General features: G+C 47.0%; 1 protein-coding gene across 2 annotated transcripts in view; it reads left to right on the top strand.

The window, feature by feature from the left end:
• LOC140739265 (protocadherin-10-like) overlaps positions 1-16,090 on the top strand; it is a 44,543-nt gene extending 28,453 nt beyond the window's left edge. The window contains exon 4 of one of the 2 annotated variants that reach the window (XM_073067409.1): positions 13,949-16,090. In XM_073067409.1, coding sequence (XP_072923510.1) covers positions 13,949-14,196 — 248 coding nt within the window. In that variant the 3' untranslated portion in view covers positions 14,197-16,090. The remainder of the gene's footprint in view (positions 1-13,948) is intronic. The other variant, XM_073067410.1, reaches the window with a different exon arrangement.
• The last annotated feature ends 6,672 nt before the right edge of the window (positions 16,091-22,762 follow it).

The following is a 22,762-nucleotide window of genomic DNA, read 5'->3' as shown; positions in this document are numbered from 1 at the left end:
GTACTGATGGTGTGGCGACCCACTTTCTGCGCAGGCGAACTGGCTCACAAATAGCCAGCGTGCGGGGGAAGACTTTGGTAATGCACCTCTGACGTCATTTCCGCCCGGAGAGGGCGGTTGCTAGGGATTAAATGTCAGCGCCGTGAAGTTTGAATAAACTGGTCTCGAATCGACTTACCGACTGCGTGTCGTTATTTCAGCGCTGTGTGTAGCACATCGCTACATTGGTGACCCCAGCGGTCCAAATGGGATTTGGACCAAAGATGACCGACTCTTCATCTGTTCACGCAGTTTCGCTAAAACTGCCGACTTTCTGGACGCTGCGACGACGCGTGTGGTTTAGCCAAGCTGAAGCCCAGTTCCAGATTTGGCAGATATCCTCTGATTCCACACATTACTATCACGTGGTGAGCGCCCTTGACCAGGAGACGGCCCGCCCAGGTTGCGGATTTCATACAGTCGCCCCCGGAAGAAGGCAAATATGAAGCATTCAAAGCGCTGCTCATTGGGACATTTGGCCTCTCACAGCGTGGGAGGCAGACTACCATCAGCATTGATGAACAAGATGCTGTCCCTGGCTGACGGACACAAGCCCTGCCTCATGTTCGAGCAAGCGTTCCTAGAACGACTGCCCGAGGACATAAATCTGCTGCTGGCCGACGCAGATTTCAGCGACCCCTGGAAGGTGGCGGCCCGGGCAGACGTGCTGTGGAAAGCCAAGAGGGAGAGCGTGGCGTCTGTTGGTCAGGTTACCAGGCCACGCGCCCAACAGCGGACCAGACCAGGCCCGGCAGGGGGACGCACACAGCACAGAGGCAGGAGTGAGGAGGACAGTGAACAGTGGTGTTTCTACCACCAGCGGTGGGGCACAAAAGCCTGCCGTTGTCGCCCACCCTGCAAGGGCCAGGGCCAGGGCCAGCTGCCGCTAATGACTATGGCGGCTGGCCACCAGGACAGCCTCTTGTACGTCTGGGACAAACAGTCGGGACGCCGCTTCTTGGTCGACACCGGAGTGAAAATCAGCGTCCTGCCCCCGACGGGGTACGACACCCGCAACAGGAAGCCAGGACCCACTCTGAGGGCCGCAAACGGCAGCACGATACGGATCTACAGCACCCGCACAGTGCAACTGCAGTTCAGTGCCAGCCGGTTCACGTGGGACTTCACACTGGCCGCGGTGGCCCAACCACTCCTGGGGGTGGACTTCTTGCGAGCTCACAGCCTGCTGGTCGACTTGCAAGGGAAAAGACTGGTACATGCCGAGACTTTCCAGATGTTCTCCCTGGGTGAAGCCAAGTTGCCGGCCCCACACCTGGACTCCATCATGCTGTCGGACAACGAATTCACCAGAATCCTGGCGGACTTTCGATCGATTCTGACACCGCAGTTCACGGCAGCCATGCCCAGACACGGGGTACAGCACCACATTCCGACCCAGGGACCACCCCTCCACGCCTACGCACGAAGGCTCCCCCCGGAAAAGCTCCGCCTGGCAAAGGAGGAGTTCAAGAGGATGGAGGAATTGGAGATCGTACGGAGGTCCGACATCCCATGGGCCTCCCCCCTGCACATGGTGCCCAAAGCAGCCGGGGGTTGGAGACCATGCGGCGACTACCGCAGACTGAACGAGGCTACAACTCCAGACTGCTACCCCGTGCCGCACATACAGGACTTTGCAGCAAACCTGCACGGGGCAAGAATATTTTCCAAAGTAGACCTCATCCGGGGATACCATCAAATTCCGGTGCACCCTGAAGACATCCCCAAAACAGCACTCATCACCCCGTTCGGCCTGTTCGAGTTCCTCCGAATGCCGTTCGGCCTGAAGAATGCCGCACAGACGTTCCAGCGGCTAACGGATGCGGTGGGACGCGACCTGGACTTTGCGTTCATCTATTTGGACGACATCCTTATAGCCAGCAGTTGTCATCAGGAGCATTTGTCCCACCTCCACCAGCTCTACTCCCGCCTGAGTGATTTTGGCCTCACGATCAACCCGGCCAAATGCCAGTTCGGTCTCGATACCATCGACTTCCTGGGCCACAGGATTACCAAAGACGGGGCAACACCTCTGCCTGCCAAGGTAGACGCGATCCGCCACTTTGCCCGGCCCAACACGGTCAAAGGCCTGCAGGAGTTCATTGGTATGGTGAACTTCTACCACCGTTTCCTTCCCTCAGCAGCCAGTATCATGCACCCTTTGTACACCCTGATGTCGGGTAAAGGCAAGGATATTACTTGGGACAAGGAGGCTGCGGCCACTTTCCTTAAAGCCAATGAAGCCTTGGCAGATGCCGTGATGCTGGTGCACCCCAGAACGGACGTTCTGACCGCCCTCACGGTGGACGCATCCGACACAGCAGTCGATGGGGTGCTGGAGCAGCTCATCGAGGGGTGCTGGCAACCCCTGGCGTTCTTCAGCAAGCACCTATGACCACCCGAACTCAAATACAGTGCTTTCGACCGGGAGTTGTTGGCACTGTATCTGGCAATCCGGCATTTCAGGTACTTCTTAGAAGGCAGGCCGTTCACCGCGTTCACGGACCACAAACCGTTGACCTTTGCGTTCACGAAGGTGTCCGATCCCTGGTCGGCTCACCAGCAGCGACATCTGTCCTACATCTCTGAGTACACGACGGACATCCAGCATGTCTCGGGGAAGGACAACATCATGGCGGGCGCACTCTCCAGATCAGCTGTCCAGGCCCTGTCCCTGGGGGTGGACTATGCAGCACTGGCGGAGGCGCAGCAGGCAGACAACGAGATGCCCAGCTACAGGACCGCAGTCTCGGGTTTGCAGCTGCAGGACTTTCTCATAGGCCCAGGTGAGAGGACCCTCCTGTGCGATGTGGCTACCGGCCAACCTCGCCCCCATCATCCCTGCAGCCTGGAGGCGGCAAGTTTTCGACTCCATACGCGGTTTGGCACACCCATCTATCAGGACAACTGTCCGGCTGGTCTCCAGCAAGTTCGCGTGGCACGGACTTCGCAAGCAGGTCAGTGAATGGGCCAGAACGTGCGCGCAGTGCCAAACAGCCAAGGTGCAGCGGCACACTAAAGCCCCGTCACAGCAGTTCGAACCCACCCACCGGAGGTTCGACCACATTCATGTGGATATCGTGGGCCCCCTACCAGTGTCCCGAGGAACGTGGTACCTCCTAACTATGGTAGACCGGTTCATGAGTTGGCCAGAGGCGGTCCCGCTCACCAACACATCTGCCGATTCCTGCGCCCGAGCACTGATCGCAACCTGGGTAGCACATTTCGGGGGTACCGGCCCACATTACCTCCGACAGAGGCACCCAGTTCACCTCCAGCCTGTGGTCGGCTGTGGCCAGCCTGTTGGGAACGCAGCTACACCACACAACTGCCTACCACCCACAGTCGAACGGACTAGTGGAACGCTTCCATCGCCACTTGAAGTTGGCTCTCATGGCCCGCCTGAGAGGACCTAACTGGGTGGACGAGCTTCCCTGGGTCCTGCTTGGAATTCGTACAGCGCCCAAAGAGGATCTGCACGCCTCGTCGGCCTAGTTGGTGTACTGCACGCCCCTGGCCGTCACGGGAGAGTTCATACCAACCCCAAGGGGGCAACAGGAAGAACCCGCAGCAGTCCTGAACAGGCTACGTGAAAGGCTCAGCAACCTGGCCCCCGTACCAACTTCACAGCACGGACGGACCCCGACCCATGTACCCAAAGACCTGCAGAACCGTAAGTTTGTGTTTGTACGAAGGGGCGGACACTGGGCACCACTACAGTGGCCATACGAGGGGCTGTTCAAGGTGATCAACAACAACGGGTCCACGTACATTCTGGACATTGGGGGGAGAGAGGAGGTTTTCACAGTGGACCGACTCAAACCAGCCCATGTAGACTTGGCACAGCCGGTTGAGGTTCAGGCACCGTGGCGCAGAGGCAGACCTCCCAAACAGAGGCTGATCCAGACTGTGGACATTGGGGGGTGTATCGCCGGTTCTGGGGGGGGGGGAGGTTATGTGGCAACCCACTTTCTGCGCAGGCGAACCGGCTCACAAATAGCCAGCGCACGGGTGGAGACTTTGGTAATGCACCTCTGACGTCATTTCCGCCCGGAGAGGGCGGGCGCTAGGTATTAAATGCCAGCGCCGCGAAGTTTGAATAAACTAGTCTCGAAACGACTTACCGACTGCGTGTCGTTATTTCAGCGCTGTGTGTAGCACATTGCTACAATGGTGTGTTTTTGATGATGTGCGGTGTTTGGCTTAGGCCAAATATAGTGCTTAGACTGATGGCCAAAACACTCAATTTTGGTTTCATCAGACCATAGAACCTTCTTCCAGCTGACTTCAGGGTGTCCTGCACGTCTTCTGGCAAACTCTAGCTGAGATTTCATGTAAGTTTTTATCAACAGTGGCTTTCTCTTTGCCACTCTCCCATAAAGCTGCACCTGGTGAAGCACCCGGGCAACAGTTGTTGTACACACAGTCTCTCCCATCTCAGCCACTGAAGCTTGTAACTCCTCCAGAGTTGTCACAGGCCTCTTGGTGGCCTCTCTCACTAGTCCCCTTCTTGCACGGTCACTCAGGTTTTGAGGTCAGCCTGCTCTAGGCAGATTTACAGCTGTGCCATATTCTTTCCATTTCTTGATGATTGACTTAACTGTACTCCAAGGGCTATTCAGTGACCTGGAAATTATCTTGTATCCGTCTCCTGACTTGTGCTTTTCGTGGAGTTGCTTGGAGTGTTCTTTTGTCTTCATGGTGTAGTTTTTGCCAGGATACTGACTCACCAGCAGTTGGACCTTCCAACTATTTTTACAACAATAAATTAAAACACCTTGACTGCATATAGGTCTCCAAAAACTGATCTCCATTTAACTAATTATGTGACTTCTAAAACCAATTGGGTGCAGAAGTGATGATTTGGTGTGTCATATTAAAGGGGGTGAGTACTTATGCTATCAAATATTTTGTGTTTTATATGTGTAATTAATCTAGATCACTTTGTGAGATCTGTTTTCACTTTGACTTGGAAGAGTCTTTTTCTGTTGATCTGTGTCAAATAGCCAAATTAAATCCACTGTGATTCAATGTTGTAAAACAAAAAAACATGAATACCACCGGAGGTGGGGGGTAAATACTTTTATAGGCACTGTATATCAAATACTACTCTGAGATTAAATTTCTTGCAGGCATTCACAGTAGAACAATGAAGTAGAACAGAATCAATGAAATTCTACACACAAAGACTGATAAGGAGTGCAAATACAAAAAGCAACAAGTAATAAAATCAATAAAGAAGTAAATAAATTACAAATAAATAATAATGAAAATTAATGAATGCAGGAATGAATGAATAAACAAACAAACAAGTAGCTAAATAAATAATAAACACACAAACAAATAACTGAAAGAATAAATTATTCGACCACTCAACTGTGTATATTGCTTTGCTCTACCTGCATCCAGAGCCACAGTAACCCTCCCTCTGTACAGCAACCACAATTAAACATCTTATTCCAGGCCGGTCTGGTTCAGGGCCCGTACAGTCTTCCTATTACCTCATGCATTTTAGACTTACCTACCTCAGTCTATTTATGTCCAAATCCGGTCCATTTTCATAATTTCTGCATATGTACAATACTGTACGAAAGTCTTAGGCACATACATTTAACTAGGGTGCCATAGACTTTTGCATAGTACTGTTATTTGTTCAATGTGGAGTGGAGAGCCTGTTTGTAAATCTGGCGTGAGTAAAGGGCGTTGGGAATAGGGAGGGTGAAGCGCTGTGGGTGGGGTGTGGGACAGGTGGCAGAGGAGGAGTGCCAGGGACCGAGGGTGGTGCAGGTGCAGACACACCCAGCCCTGAGACACCAGGCAAGGTCATTTGATTCCAAACAAATGGTAAGTTGGTTTATTGACCAATACATAATGTCTCTCTGGTGCTTCCCACCCCCTCCCTTCATCCTTCCCCTTTTCCCCAACCATGCATATCCACTTTGGTTGCAAGAACAGGAAAACAGATTATTATCTGAACGGTGGTCGATTAGGAAAAGGGGAGGTGCAACGAGACCTGGGTGTCATTGTACACCAGTCATTGAAGGTGGGCATGCAGGTACAGCACAGTGAAAAAGGCAAATGGTATGTTGGCATTCATAGCAAAAAAATTTGAGTACAGGAGCAGGGAGGTTCTACTGCAGTTGTACAAGGCCTTGGTGAGACCGCACCTAGAATATTGTGTGCAGTTTTGGTCCCCTAATCTGAGGAAAGACATTCTTGCCATAGAGGGAGTACAGAGAAGGTTCACCAGATTGATTCCTGGGATGGCAGGACTTTCATATGAAGAAAGACTGGATCGACTAGGATTATACTCGCTGGAATTTAGAAGATTGAGGGGGGATCTTATTGAAACGTATAAAATTCTAAAGGGATTGGACAGGCTAGATGCAGGAAGATTGTTTCCGATGTTGGGGAAGTCCAGAATGAGGGGTCACAGTTTAAGAATAAAGGGGAAGCCTTTTAGGACCGAGATGAGGAAAAACTTCTTCACACAGAGAGTGGTGAATCTGTGGAATTCTCTGCCACAGGAAACAGTTGAGGCCAGTTCATTGGCTATATTTAAGAGGAAGTTAGATATGGCCCTTGTGGCTAAAGGGATCGGGGGTATGGAGAGAAAGCAGGTACAGAGTTCTGAGTTGGATGATCAGCCATGATCATACTGAATGGTGGTGCAGGCTCGAAGGGCCTAATGGCCTACTCCTGCACCTATTTTCTATGTTTCTATGATTCCCCTCTCCCCGACCCCTTCCCACTCTGAGTCCACAATCGAGACCCGTATCAAATCATAAAGGTGGCGTGTTGGGGAGGAAGCATTAAGAAGAGGGATGCCTCATGTCTTAATAAGCTGGTAAGGAAGGCGGGCTCTGTCGTGGGCAAAGTACTGGAGAGTTTAACATCGGTAGCTGAGCGAAGGGCGCTGAGTAGGCTACGGGCAATTATGGAAAACTCTGAACATCCTCTACATAGCACCATCCAGAGACAGAGAAGCAGTTTCAGCGACAGGTTACTATCGATGCAATGCTCCTCAGACAGGATGAAGAGGTCAATACTCCCCAATGCCATTAGGCTTTACAATTCAACCGCCAGGATTTAAGAACTTTTTAAAAGCTATTATTAATGCTTTTTGAGATAGTGATTTAGATGCATATCATATTTTTTTACTGAGTTAAGTATTGTATGTAATTAGTTTTGCTACAACAAGTGTATGGGACATTGGAAAAAAAGTTGAATTTCCCCATGGGGATGAATAAAGTATCTATCTATCTATCTACATAAAGTTACTACATAAATAAGTGAAGAGATAGATAAGAACGAGAGAAAATCTGCAAAAGTCTTGGGCACCCTGGCAATACTTATGTACTTAAGAATTTTGTTCAGTACCATCTATTTGCCTGCATTGTACCATCTAGTCTGGTGTGGTGTGCCCTGTGAATTTGGGCCATTTAGTCAGTGTTCCCACTAATGAATAGGTGTAACCAGTGTCCTGAGTCATCAGCTATTTTACCTATAGTCTGTTGTTCAGCCATTTTCCCATCCCCTGTTTGTTTGGGTCAAGAGAAAAAGGATTTAAGGATATTAAATAATTATTTTTTTCACTACATTCATTCATCTATTTATTTATTTAACTACCTATTTTTCTATCTATCTATTTATTTATCTATCTGTCTGTCTACCTATCGATCTAATACACACAAAATACTGGAGAAGGGTCCTGATGAAGGGTCTCAGTCTGAAATGTTGTCTGTTTACTTTTCTACAGATGCTGCCTGGCCTGCTGAGTTCCTCCAGCATTTTGTGTGTGTTGCTTGGGTTTTAAGCATCTGCAGATTTTCTCTTGTTTTTTACCCACCTATCTATTTATTTATTTACGTACTATCTATCATCTATCTATCCATTCATCTATCTATTTATCTTTCTATCTGTCTATTTATGTATGTATGTATTCTATCTATCTATCCATCTATCTATCTATCTATCTATCTATCTATCTATCTATCTATCTATCTATCTATCTATCTATCTATCTATCTATCTATCTTTCTTTCTTTTTGTCTATCTCTGTATCTATCTAGCCATATCTATCTATCTCTCTATCTATTTATCTATCCCATTTATTTATTTAGAGATACAGTGTGGAACAGGCTCTTCTAGTCCTACAAGCCAAGCTGCCCAAAAACCCACCGATTTAACCCCACCTAATCACAGGACAACTTACAATGACCAATTAACTGATTTACTGGTGTGACTTTGGACTGTGGGAGGGAACCCACACGCACAGGGAAAGAATGTGCAAACTTTCTTACAGGGGACACTGGGACTGAACTCTGAACTGAATTCTGATGTCTGATGTCCCGAGCTGTAACAGCATCACGCTAACAGTATGCCACTGTGGTGCCCCATGTGGGTGCTGAAATGTTTGAAGGGACCACTGGGGGTCCCATGGCCACTTATGGAGGGGGTGGGCCAGCAGGTGTTTGACAGGACAGGATGGATGGGAAGCTCGAGAAGTTGGGGTGCTCCTCTGCCCTGAACCCTCGCGTGACACAGAACAGGACACCAAAGATCAGCGTTACTTGTTAAAGGTACGTCCTCACCATATCCACTCTGTCTATGCCTTTCAATGTTTGATAGGTTTCAATGAGATACCCCGTCACTATTCTAAACTCCAGCAAGCACAGAAATAAAGATCGACCGCTGGGGGCAAATTACCTGGGGTCACTTAAAGGCCTGGACCAGATCTCGCACAATCACAGGGTAGGCTTGTGAAGGGCCAAATGGCCTGGAACTACTGCCAAGGCACATAAGTGTCACAGTTAGTACAACACTTTACAATGCCAGCGACCTGGGTTCAATTCCTGCTTATGACTGTAAGGAGAAGGTACATTCTCCCTGTGACAGTGTGTGTTTCCTCCCGGTGCTCTGGTTTCCTCCCACAGTCCAACGATGTACCGGTTGGTAGGTTAATTGGTCACGTGGGTGTAATTCGGCAGAGCGGGCTTGTTACCTAAATAAATAAAAACTGTAACTATGAACTGCAAGTTGAGCCCACATTGAACTTCTGAGAATTATTTTACCAGAGTTTCTCAGAATCACCCTATGAATTCTATCAAAGATGGTTGAAGATGATTCTTTTTACTTAATTTTCACTAGTTCACCAGTTTTTGCTCTCTTTTTGCACTAATTATTTAATTTAATTGTAATATATATAATGCGTATTACTGTAAATAGTAATTTATAGTTTTTTAATGTATTCTGCTCTGCTGCTGCAAAACAACCAATATGTCAGTTACAATAAACCTGATTCTGATGGCTGGAAGGAGCGATGATAACATTTGCTGCCTAGACACTGATTTTGTTTTCCACCTTGATATTTATGTTATTTTGAGATAAAATACGGAACTGGCCTTTCCGGCCCTTTGAGCCGCACTGCCAACAACAACGATTTAAACCCCACTCTAATCGCGGGTCAATTTACAACGACCTTTTAACCTTCTTTAGGAAAGGAGGGAGGCAGCAGAAATGTAATGATAGACCAGTTAGCCTGATCTCAGTGGCTGGGAAGATGTTGGAGTCAGTTGTTAAGTTTGAGGTGATGGAGTACTTGGTGACACAGGACAAAATAGGACAAAGTCAGCATGGTTTCCTTCAGGGAAAATCCTGCCTGATGAACCTGTTGGAATTCTTTGAGGAGATTACAAGTAGTATAGATAAAGGGGTTGCTTACCAAGTTAAGAGCCCATGGTATTACAGGAAAGTTGCTAACATGGTTAGAGCATTGGCTGATTGGCAGGAGGCAGCGAGTGGGAATAAAAGGATCCTTTCCTGGTTGGCTTCCAGTGACTAGAGGTGTTCCACAGGGGTCGGTGTTGGGACCACTTCTTTTTATGCTGTACATCAATAATTTAGATGATGGAATAGATGGCTTTGTTGCCAAGTTTGCAGATGATACAAAGATTGGTGGAGGAGCAGGTGGTGTTGAGGAACAGGTAGGCTGCAGAATGACTTAGACAGATTAGGGGAATGGGCAAGGAATGGCAAATAAAATACAATGTTGAAAAATGCATGGTCATGCACTTTAGTAAAAGTAAAAGTGCAGATTATTTTCTAAATGGGGAGAAAATCCAATAATCTGAGATACAAATGGACTTGGTAGACCTTGTGCAGAACACCCTAACACCCTGAAGGTTAACCTGCAGGTAGGGTCAGTGGTGAGGAGGGCAAATGCAGTATTAGCCTTCATTTCAAGAGGTCTAGAATACAAGAGCAGTGATGTGATGCCGAGGCTTTATAAGGCACTGGTGAGGCCTCACTTTGTGTGTGGTGAACAGTTTTGGGTTCCTTATCTAAGTGCTGGCATTGAAGAGGGTTTCGGGGGAGGCTCACAAAGATGATTCCAGGAATGAAAGGGTTATCATATGAGGAACGTTTGATAGCTCTGGGTCTGTACTTGCTGGAATTTAGAAGGATGAGGGGGGATCTCATTGAAACCTTTCGAATGTTGAAAAGCCTAGACATGATAGATGTGGAAAGGATGTTTCCGATGGTGGGGGAGTCTAGGACAAGAGCGCACAGCTTCAGAATCAAGGGGCATCCATTTAAAACAGAGATGTGGAGAAATCTGCTTAAGCAGAGAGTGGTGAATTTGTGGAATTTGTTACCTCATGCAGCTGTGGAGGCCAGGTCGTTTGGTCTATTTAAGGCAGAGACTGATAGGTTTTTGACTGGAACTCACGTCAAAGGTTATGGGGAGAAGGCTGGGGAGTGGAACTGAGGAAGGGAAAAAAGGATCAGCAAGATTACATGGCGGAGCAGACTTGATGGGCCAAATAGTCTATTTCTCCTCCCATGTTTTATGGTCTTAACCTACTAACTGGCATGCCTTTGAACTGTGGGAGGAAACCAGAGCAGCTGGAGGAAGCCCACACATTCACAGGGAGGACGTACAAACCCCTTACAGATAGTGCTGGGGTTGAACTCCGAATTCCGACTCCCCGAGCTGTACACTACACTACCCCTCTACCTCCCTTTTCTTTAATAACTTCCCTAAAACCATGTTCACCACCCACCTCCTCAAACTAGGAAACTATTACTGGTGAATGGTTATATCACAAAACTTACATATAATACAACAAAGCTCTCCTCTTAACAGGTGAATAGATCTTGCAGGAGAACTCCCTGGCATTCATGCAGAACGGGAATTTCATCAGGAACCTGGGAATGATTTAATCAGCCAACACTGACACCAAGTGGCGATAATGTGTAACTACATCTTATGAAGTAAATGGTGAAAGAATATTCGTAACAAGAATACTGTATTTTGCTCTGCCAGTAACCGAGTTAGACAAAGTGGAACCAGGCCCTTCGGCCCAGTTGGTCTATACCGACCAAGATGCTCCACCTAAGATAGTCCCATTCACCAGTGTTGGGCCTATACCCTTCTTCACCTTTCCTGCCCAGCAAGCCAGGGCAGTATGCTATGGAAAGCCCCTTTCCACGCAGCTGATAAATCCAAAGGAACAGCAGAGACCAATACAGTTTGAGCCAGTGACATCACAGGGGTTGCCAGTCAGCGTTGAACTCAACGTAGGACTGCTTTAAGGACTCCAGCTCCGGATTTTTCCCTCGGCTCCTGAAGCCTTCCCCATGAGTGGGTTAGGCACCAGACAACAGAGGTTTGAGATCCGAGTTTTCCTTCTCCTAGATCAGCTGCCAACCATGGCCAATGAGGCCCATCTGCCCGAAGCGACTGGTTTTAAGGTGCCAGTAACCCTTTCGCCAGTCAGTAGAAACAGTTCCGATGTGCTTAGTAGCTAAGCCACAATTGAAGGCCAGGAGCTAGACTTGGTTGTCAAAGGCTATTAGAGATGCACACGATTGAGAGCATTTAGTAGGTAATGAGGGAGCTTGCCCCCTTTATGTCCCTGTTATGACGAGCTTAAGGAACCATAAAAATAACTATACATTATGATAAGAAAATTTTAAAAATATAAATTAATTGTGAAAAAGAGAGCAAAATAGTGAGGTAGTGTTTATGGACTATTCAGAAATCTGATGGCAGAGGGGAAGAGGCTGTTCCTGAAATATTGAAAGTGTGGTTCAGGCTCCTGTATCTCCTCCCTGAGGGTAGTAATGAGAAAAGGGCATGTCCTGGGTGGTGAGGGTCCTTAATGACGTATACCACCATTTTGAGGCATAGCCTTTTGAAGATGTCCTCGATGGTTGGGAGGCTAGTGTCCATGATGGATCTGACCGAGCAGGAGGTGATGCAACCAGTTAGAATGCTCGCCACTGTACAACCATAGAAATTTGCTAGGGTCTTTGATAACATACCGAGTCTTCTCAAACTCCTAATGGAACTAGCTATTGGCTATTGTAATAGCTAAATAGCTATTGTCATGCCTTCTTCATAATTATGTCACATTAGTGGACCATGGTTAGGTCTTCAGAGATGCTGATGGCCTGAATTTTGAAGGGGAGGCTAGTGCCCATGCTGGAGCGGGCTGAGTCTGCACTCCTCTGCAGCTGCTTCTGATCCTGTGCCGTGGCCCCTCCGTACCAGATGGTGATGCAGCCGGGTGGAATGCACTCCAGGGAACATCCGCAGAAATTTGCCAGGGTCTTTGGTGACTGACGGAAAGGGAGCATCTGACATGGCATCGAGAATCTCATCACTGTGCACCAGCAGCACACTGAACTGGCAGAGGGAACATGTCTCCTCATTGGCTAGGCAGCCAGCTGCCCTCTTGAGCACCTCTACTCCCTCCAAGTTTAAAGTTCAAAATTCTCTGAGATTAATTTTCTTGCAGGCATTCACAGTAAAATAAAGAAATGCAATAGAATCAATGAGAAACTACACACAATGTGCAAAAGGAGACTGCAGATAATAAAAGAAATGATGATAATGATAGATCGACAAACAAATAAACACGTTGATACTGAGAACGAGTTGTAGAATCCTTGAAAGTGAGTCTGTGGGTTGTGGAATCAGTTCTGTGTTGAGGTGGGTGAAGTTATCCGTGCTAGTTCAGGAGCCTGATGGGGTAATAACTGTTCCTGAACCCGGTGGTGTAGGACCTAAGGCTCCTGTATCACCTTCACCATGGCAGCAGCGAGAAGAGAGCATGGCCTGGATAGCGGGGGTCCTTGTTGCCAGCTGCCACTTTCATGGCCGTGCTCCTTGTGGATGTGCTCAGTGGTGGGGAGGGCTTATCCTGTGAAGGACTGGGATGCATCTACCACTTCTTGTAGGCTTTTCTGTTCTTGGGCACTGGTGTTTCCATGCCGGGTCGAGATGCAGACAGTCTATTCAGCCAGACTGGAGCGAGAACAAAACTCTGCCAAGCCCGGCTGCAAAAGGAAAAAAGTTGGGCATGGGGCTAGTAACCCCTTCCCCTAAAAGCCCAGAACTGCCAACAGAAGCTGCAAAGACCTCGTCCCTGGGAGAGGAAGGATCTTCACCTAGAAGTCACGTAGTGAAAGCAGAAGCACAGGGCCCATCAGCTTTCAGGTCAGGACAGAGCACTGTGGAGAGCTGCTCTCGGTGGCCCGTGCCCCAGAAGGGCTGAAGGGCTTAAGAAGATGGAGGAGCTGGCACAAATCATCTGTGATCTCGAGTGACTGTCTGAGAAGAAGGAAAAGACAAAATACACAGTTTAGCATCCCGAGGATATTTAAAGAGGACTTGTTAACACACTCTTGTGTTCTCATTATCACATTTCTATTTGTGGGAGATGCATTTATGTAATTAAACTGCCATATGTTTTTCAGCCAGCCGTGACGGCACTTCAGAAGGGTGTCATTGAGGTGTGCAGAGGGCAGGCAAGATCTCTTCTCTCAGCCTCCCTGACTGCTTCTGACTGCACGGTGAGAGGGGAAAGTAATTACCTGTTTCTCTTTGTTCTAAATGCAGGAAAGAAGCAGATGTCCTCATTGTCAGGAGGTGATGCATGGATGCCCAGGTATGGGCCTCAGTACCCCTACGGCGATCAGCCAACCGGATACAAGCTTAACGTCTACATTCCCGGCAACGCACCGCTCAAGTCGGGCAAAATGAACCCGGAAGGCAAGACGGACCAGAACAAAACCTTCTCCACCTTTGGGAAAAAGACAAAATTCACTTCATTACAGGACACAGAACCAGACAGGACATTGAGTTAACATTAAACACAAGAGGTTCTGCAGATGCTGGAAGTCCAGAGCAACACACACAAAATGCTGGAGGAACTCAGCAGGCTAGGCAGTGTCTATGGAGGGGAATAAAGAGTCAACGTTTTAGGCTGAAACCCTTTATAGTCATTGAGTCATCGAGGACTATAGCACAGAAACATGCCCTTCGGCCCATCTAGTCCACACTAGAGCATTATTCTGCCTAGTTCCATCGACCTGCACCTGGACTACACCCCGCCATACCCCTCCCATCCCATGTACTTATCCAAACCTCTCCTTAATGCTGCAATCAAAACTGCATCCACCACTTGTGCTGGCAGCTCGTTCCACTCTCACCACCGTCTGAGTGAAGGAGTTCACTCTCAGGTTCCCCATAAACATTTAACCTTTCACCCTTAACCTGTGACCTCTAGTCTCAGCCATTCTTAGTGGAAAAAGCCTGCTTGCATTTACCCTGTCTATACCCCTCACAATTTTGTATACCTCTATCAAATCTCCCCTCATTCTCTATGCTCTGGGGAATAAAATCCTAAACAATTCAACCTTTCCATTTTACTCAGGTCCTCAAGTCCTGGCAACATCCTTGTAAATTTTCTCTTTCAATTTTTAATGACATCTTTCCTGTCAATGGACCAGAACTGTACATGGTGCTCCAAATTAGACCCTGGCAGCGTCTTAAATGATTTCAACATCACACCCCAACTCCTGTGCTCAGTACTTTGATTTGTGAAGGCCAATGTGCCTAAAGCTTTCCTATGACCCTATGTACCTGTGATGTCACTTTCAAGGAATCTGTATTCCCACATCCCTTTGTTCTACCGCACTCCTCAGTAGCCTAAAGTTCACTGCGTAAGTCCTACCCTGGGTTGTCCTCCCGAAGTACAACACCTCACATCTGACCTCGTCTTGGTGTCTTCAGCTAATTTGTCTGCATTAAATTCCATCTGCTATTTTAAGACCATAAGATATAGGAGCAGACTTAGGCCATTTGGCCCATCGAGTCTGTCCCACCATTTCATCATGGCTGATTCATTTCCGTCGCATCTTCAACCTCCTGCCTTCTCCTCATAACCCTTTGTGCTTTTACTAATCTATCAACCTCTGCCTTAAATATACCCAATGACTTGGCTTCTACAAACAATTCCACAGATTCACCACACTCTGGCCAAAGAAATTCCTCCTCATCTACGTTCTAAAAGTATGCCCCTCTATTCTGAGGCTCTGTTGTCTGGTCTTAGTCTCCCCCACCACAGGAAACATCCTCTCCACGTCCACTCTCACCCACCACAGGAAACATCCTCTCCACGTCCACTCTCCCCCACCACAGGAACCATCCTCTCCACCTCCACTCTCCCCCACCACAGGAAACATCCTCTCCACGTCCACTCTCCCCCACCACAGGAACCATCCTCTCCACCTCCACTCTCCCCCACCACAGGAAACATCAAAGTTTCAATGAGGTCACCCCTCATTCTTCAGAATCCTAGTGAGCCCATTTATTTTTGAATTCATCAGTAGAGAGAATGATGAAGTGTCACCAATACTGATGTTTCATCATCGTTAATAAAGGGTCTCGACCTGAACTATTGACTGTTTATTCCCCTCCATAGATGCTGCCTGACCTGCTGAGTTCCTCCAGCATTGTATGTTGCTCTTGAGTTAATGTTATCAGGAAGAATCCATTTTATTTACACACAGAAACAGCAACCTGTTTGAGTTACGATTACCAATAATTGGTAAAGCAAAAACAATGAGGAGGGGAGATAAAATTTATTTGTTGCATTCTGGAATCCACTTCTGGTGGAATAGATCCAGAAATGTGATTTGGATCTGTTCTTCAAGATGGAATGTTCACAGGGTTACGGGGGTGTGGGAAGGGTATGATTGGAACAAACATTTTGGTCCTTTGGAGAGTGGGGGGGGGGGGGCTGTCTGCCTGATTGTGCTCTTTGCTTCAGTGTCTATGAACGTGTCTGCAGCATGTCCCAGATTAAAATCAGGCTGTGATGTTTGAGTTTTCTCGTTTGTCCCACCGTCAAGTGTTAGACGATGTGAGAATGAGTAATCACTCAGATCCATGCTGTTGAGATGCTGTTAAAAGTAAATTTGCGTTGATGTGTTGATTTGCCGAAAGCCAGGCATTGGCAGCTGGATGACCCTGTTGGAGGTGTTAGCGTGTCGTATTGGCGATGTGCTGCATTGCTTATCTTAGTTACACTGACAAACTTCCTACCAAACTGCTCTTATCCTGTATGCCGACTCATGCAAGATGCTGGAGGGACTCAGCAGGTCAGGCCGCATCTACGGAAATGGCTAAGGCCCTTCATCTGCACAGGAATGGAAGGGAGAAGAAGCCATAGTAAGAAGGTAGGGGGAGGGGAAGGTGTACAAGCTAGAAGGTGATAGGAGAATCCAGGTGGCTGGGGAGGCGGGATGAACTGAGAAGCTGGGATGTGATAGGTGGAAGAGGTAAAGAAGGAATCTGATAGGAGAGGAAATTGAACCCTGGGAGAAAGGGGAGGAGGAGGGTCACCCAGGCAGGTGAGGAGAAGAGGTAAGAGGCTAGAGTGGGGAATTGAAGAAGAGGGAAGGGGGCAGGGAAAATGACCAGAAGTTGGAGAATCAGTGTTAGAGGCGACCCAGACAGAATATGAGGTGCTGAAAGTTGCCTCATCATGGCAGTAGAGGAGGCCATGGACCAACATGTTGGAATGGGAGTGGGGACAGGAATTAAAATGGTTGGCCACCTGGAAATCCTAATTTTTGCAGATGGAGCGAAGGTGCTTGACAAAGCAGTCTCCCAATCTACGTCGGGGCTCATTGACGTAGAGGAGGCCGCATTGGGACCACCGGATACAGAAGGCCTTCTCCTGAAGGCAATAGTTGTTCACTGGCATACAGCCTGTCCACCACCTGCATTGCACTGGAGTCATTATCTGTGGAGCCTTTGTGGGTGTCGGTGGTGCAGTGGTGCCCGAGATGCTGGTTCAATCCCGACTTTGGGTGCTGCGTATATTTTATTTTAAATTTATTTTTATTTAGAAGTGGAATGTGGAACGGGTCCTTCTGGCCCAATGAGTCTCATAAAACAAGTTCTGTAATACAAGGTTCAAGTTTATTGTCATCTGATTGTACATATACATTAACCAAATGAAACAACATTCCTCTGGACCACAGTGTACCCACAATACATATATCACACACAGCACATTACTCAAGATATTACCACAAACTAGTTGATAAAATACAATTTAAAGTCATGCAGTGTGCAGCCCAGGTAAACAGTGAACAGCTCAATGTCCTAGTGACGAGACCTTGGTGCTGTCAGGGTATTCATTAGTCTCACGGCCTGAGAGAAGAAGCTGTTAGCCAACCTGGCAGTCCTAGTCCTGATTCTCCTGTACCTCCTCCCTGATGATAGTGGGTCAGAGCGATTGTGGGTGGGTGGTCGGGTCCTTTGCCTACAATGCTCCCAGTAAAAGTCACAACTAGGGGGGAGGGATATCTATCTTAGCAGATAGCTATCTATCTATCTATCTATCTGCTTATTTAGGGATGCTGTGCGGAACAGGCCCTCCCAGCCCAGCGAGTCACACCACCCAGAAAATCACTTACTTAACACTAGCTTAATCACAGGACAATTTACAACGACCAATTCACCTACTACCAGGTTTGCTTTTGGACTGTCGGAGGAAACCAGAGCACCCAGAGAAATCCTACGCAGTTCACTGGGAAAACATAGAAACTCCTTATGGGTGGTGCTGGAATTGAACTCCAATGCCCGTGGCACCCTGCGATGCTATTGTGTTATAGTCAGTGTTAGCCACACAGGTCAGGCAGCACATCTGTGGGAAGGAATAGAGTCGATGTTTCGGGCTGAAACTTCCTGATGAAGGGTCAATTCCCTTTGCTGTCTGTATGGAGTTTCTATGTTCTCCCCATGACAACATCGATGCTCCAAATTCCTCCCTCGTTCCAAAGGCATACACTTTTGGTAAGTTAGTTGTGGGCGTGCTATGTTGGCGTTAGAAACACGGTGACACTGTGAGGAATGCTCTGCCCCGGAGAGAGAGAGTGAGAGACCCTTTCAGAGCAAGAGGTCTGCTTGACCCAACACTACACGACATTTTATGTGCTAAAGATAAAGAAAAATTCCGAACAATTCCAACAAATCCATATTTACAATGCTTGCTTTGAACTACATGTAACAGTTTCAAATGCCTGGACATTCCCTCCCCGTTTGCACCTACATTACAGACATAAGAACATAAGAAATAGGAGCAGGAGTCGGCCATCCAGCCCATCGAGCCTGCTCCGCCATTCAATAAGATCGTGGCTGATCTGTCCGTAAACTCAGCTCCATCTACCTACCTTTTCCCCATAACCCTTAATTCCCTTACTATGTAAAAACCTATCTAACTGTTTCTTAAATATATTTAGTGAGGAAGCCTCAACTGCTTCCCTGGGCAGAGAATTCCACAGATTCACCATTCTCTGGGAAAAACAGTTTCTCCTCATCTCCATCCTAAATCTCCTCCCCTGAATCTTGAGGCAATGTCCCCTAGTTCTAGTCTCACCTACCAATGGAAACAACTTTCCTACTTCTATCTTATCTATCCCTTTCAAAAATTTGTATGTTTCTATAAGATCCCCTCTCATTCTTCTGAACTCCAGGGAGTATAGACCCAGGTGACTCAATCTCTCCTCATAGGTTAACCCCTTCATCCCTGGAATCAACCTGGACACCCAAATACACAGAGTAATGAATTTAAATCAGCATGTCTGTTCTTCCAATTAACTTGGTTCACGGTTTTAGGAACCTATTGTACATAGCTGCTTTTTTAGATCTAATCCACAATTTATACTGAAATCTAAAGGCTAGTGGCTGAAGTCAGTTAAAATTATTTGCCACATGTGCTAAACCCACAAATCGCTCTAACACATCCTTTGTGTTGGTTGTAGACTCAAAACAACACATTTCACTGTATGTTTCAATGCTTCTTAGCACACGTGACAAATAAAGCTAATCTTTCATCTCAGCATTTATATATTGATTGTAACTTGTAGTAACGTTTATGTCTTGCACTGTGCTGCTGCCACAATACAGAATCAGAGTCAGATTTATTATCACTGACGTATGTCGTCAAATTTGTTCTTTTGCTGAACAGTACAATGCAGTACTTAAAATGACTATAAGTTACAATAAGAAATATATAATAAAATTTAAATAATAAGTGCAAAATGAGCGTGTCAGGGAGTCATACAATACAGAACAGGCCCTTCAGCTGAACCAGTCCACGCCAACTACAGTAGCGTAGTGGTTAGCGTAATGCTATTACAGCTTGGGGCATCAGAGTTCAGAGTTCAATTCTGACAACCTCTGCAAATAAGGTTGTATATTCTTTCAGTGTATGCGTGGGTTTCCTCTGGGTACTCTGGTTTCCTTCCACAGTCCAAAGACATTAGGATTCAAAATTCAACAGTTCAAAGTAAATTTATTATCAAAGTGCACATATTTCACCATATACAACCCTGAGATTTACTTAAAATTTAAAAAAAAATTGAGCTGGTCCTCCTGGTCCTTCCACCAATTTAACCCTAGCCTAATGACAGGACAATTTACAATGACTAATTGACCCACTAACCAGTACGTCTTTGGACTGCGGGAGGAAACCAGAGCACCCTGAGGAAACCCACGCGGTCAGGGGGAGAATGTACAAACTCCTTACAGACAGCAGAGGGAATTGAACGCAGGTCGCTGGTACTTGTGGGCATTCACAGTAAATACAAAGAAAGTGGGTTAACTGATCTTTGTAAATTGTCCTGTGATTTAGGCTAAGGGTTAAATAGGTGGGTTGCTGGGCAGCAAGTCTCGGTGGGCCAGAAGGGCTTGTTCTGCACTCTATCTTTAAATAAATAAAATAAAACCAAGACTCATCTGCCTGCTTTTCTCCATTACCTTCACAACCTTTCCTATCCCTGTACATATCCAACTGCCCTTTAAAATTGTTATGCTTGCCTCAAGCAGTTCCCCGGCAGCTTTTTCCATGTAAGCAGTGCACTCCAGGTGGAAAGTTGCCCCTCAAGTTCCTACCAGATCTTTACCCTCTCATCTTAAGCATGTGCCCTCTGGTTCTTAATTTTCCCAAATGCTGTGAAAAAGACTATGTGCCTCTATAGCCCTTGCGGCTGTCTGCAGCCCTCAATTCACGTCTGAGTCTCTACTCCCCTGTGCTCCAAACAAAAGGCTCCTATCCCAGAACCTGGGAAAGTACAGCACACTACAGGCCCTTTGGTCCACAATAACGTGTCGATCCCTTAACTAAGATCAATCTAACCCTTCCCTCCCCCACAGCCCTCCATTTCTGTATCATCCATGTGCCTATCTAAGAGTCTCTTAAATCTGCCTCTACCACCACCCCGGGCAGGGCATTCCACAGACCCACAACTCTCTGTGTAAACGTCATACCTCTGACATCCCCTCTATACTTTCCCCCAATCACCTTAAAGTTAAGTTCGTCGTATTGGTTATTCCTGCTCTGGGAAAAAGTCTCTGGCTGTCCACTTAATCTATATCTCTTATCATCTTATAAACCTCTATCAAATCATCTCTCTCACCTGTCTAATTTCTCCCTTGTACTCAGTCCCTCAATTCATATAAATAGATCATATTCTGATTTGGACATCTTGATAAATCCTTTCTGCACTCTTTCCAGCTTAATAATGATTTTCCTGCAGCAGGATGACCAAAACTGAACACAATACTCTACCTGTGGTCTCGCCAGTACAACTGCACCATGTTCTCCCAGCATCTGTACTGATGAAGGCCAGCATACCAAGAGCCTTCGTCACCACCCTGTCTACCAGTGGTTCCACTTTTAGTGAACCATATACCAGAGCTCTCACCCAATGTCTTGACAGTGCTACGCCGTTGTGGGTGCTGTCTTTTCACGTGGATTGGTGATATTGTGGATAGTGTAGAAAACCGGCAATGAATACAACAGGATATGGATATGGGCAGAGAAATGGCAGATGGAGTTTAACCTGGTCAATGTGAAGTGTTGCACCTTGGTAGGTCAAACGTAAAGATCACTACACTGCCAAGGGCCAGACCCTTAACAGTGTTAATGAGCAGAGGGATCTTGGGTCCAAGTTCATACTTCCCAGAAAGTGGCTACGCAGGTCGATAGGGTGGTTAAGAAGGCATATGGCGTGCTCGCCTTTATTAGTTGAGGCACTGAGTTCAAAAGTCAGGAAATTAATGTTGCAGCTTTATAAAACTCTGGTTAGGCTGCAGCTGGAGTATTGCACACTGTTCTGGTCACCCCATTATAGGGAGGATGTGGAGGCTTTGGAGAGGGCGTAGAAGAGGTTTACAGGGAAGTTGTCTGGGTTAGAGGGCACGTGCTGTAAGGAGAGGCTGGATAAACTTGGGCTGTTTTCTTTGGTGCAGTGGAGGCTGAGGGGAGACCTGATGGAGGTTTTTAAGATTATGAGAGGCATAGTTAGGGTAGACAGTGAAACTCTGTTTCCCAGGATTGAAATGTCTCATACCAGAGGTCATGTATTTAAGGTGAGAGGGGGTAATTTCAAAGGAGCTGTGCGGGGCAAGTTTTTTACACGTTGTGGGTGCCTGGAATGCACTGTCTGGGTGGTGGTGAGCAGATACATTAGAGAATTTTAAGAGATATTTAGCTAGGCCCATGAATGTGAGGAAAATGGAAGGATATGGACATTGTGTAGGCTGAAGAGATTGGTTCAGCCCGACACCAGGCTGAAGGGAATGTTCCCATGCAATTCTGTTTCGTGTTCTATGTTCTATGAGTGTCTCCCGTAGATATGAGCGATCTCACCGTGATGTTTCGTAGAGAAAAAGGGGAGAGTCCTTGGTGCCCTTGAACCAACACCAGGTTCTTCCTGCAATTAAAGAGCTGATTATCAACTACAGGAGAAAGAACTCAGAGGTCCATGAGCCAGTTCTCATTAGGAGATCGGAGGTGGAGAGTATCAGTAACTTTAAATTCCTTGGCATTGTCATATAAGTGATTCTATCCTGGGCCAACATGTAAGTTACCCCTCTCACCTTAAATGCATGCCCTCTGGTATTAGTGCCATCACAAAGCAGGCAAGACAGCAGCTCTACTTTCTTAGGAGTTTGTATAGATTCAGCATGTCATCTAAAACTTTGACAAACTTATATACTGTAGATGCACAGTAGTGAGGATCCTGACTCATTGCATCATGACCTGGTGTGGAACACCAATGCCCAGGAAAGGAAAAGTCTACAGAAAGAGATGGATACAGTCCAGTCCATCACAGGCAAGCCCCCCCCACCCCCCACCATTGAGCCCATTTCCACCAAGCACTGCCCCAAAAAAGCAGCATCCATTATCAAGAACCACCCCCCACCATCCAGGACATAATTTCTTCAATGTTCCCTCCGAAGTTTTTTTTAATATCTGCATGGACCAACCATCACTCTGAGCAGGAAATTTTTCCATGGGGCTGAAAACTGCCTCACACTTTAAATGTTTTCTTTTGTGTACAGTGAATAGTT

Source organism: Hemitrygon akajei, chromosome 15, assembly GCF_048418815.1.
Source record: "Hemitrygon akajei chromosome 15, sHemAka1.3, whole genome shotgun sequence".
Lineage (NCBI taxonomy): Eukaryota > Metazoa > Chordata > Chondrichthyes > Myliobatiformes > Dasyatidae > Hemitrygon > Hemitrygon akajei.
Note: the sequence above shows the minus strand (reverse complement) of the source record. Positions and strands in the feature narration are given on the sequence as shown.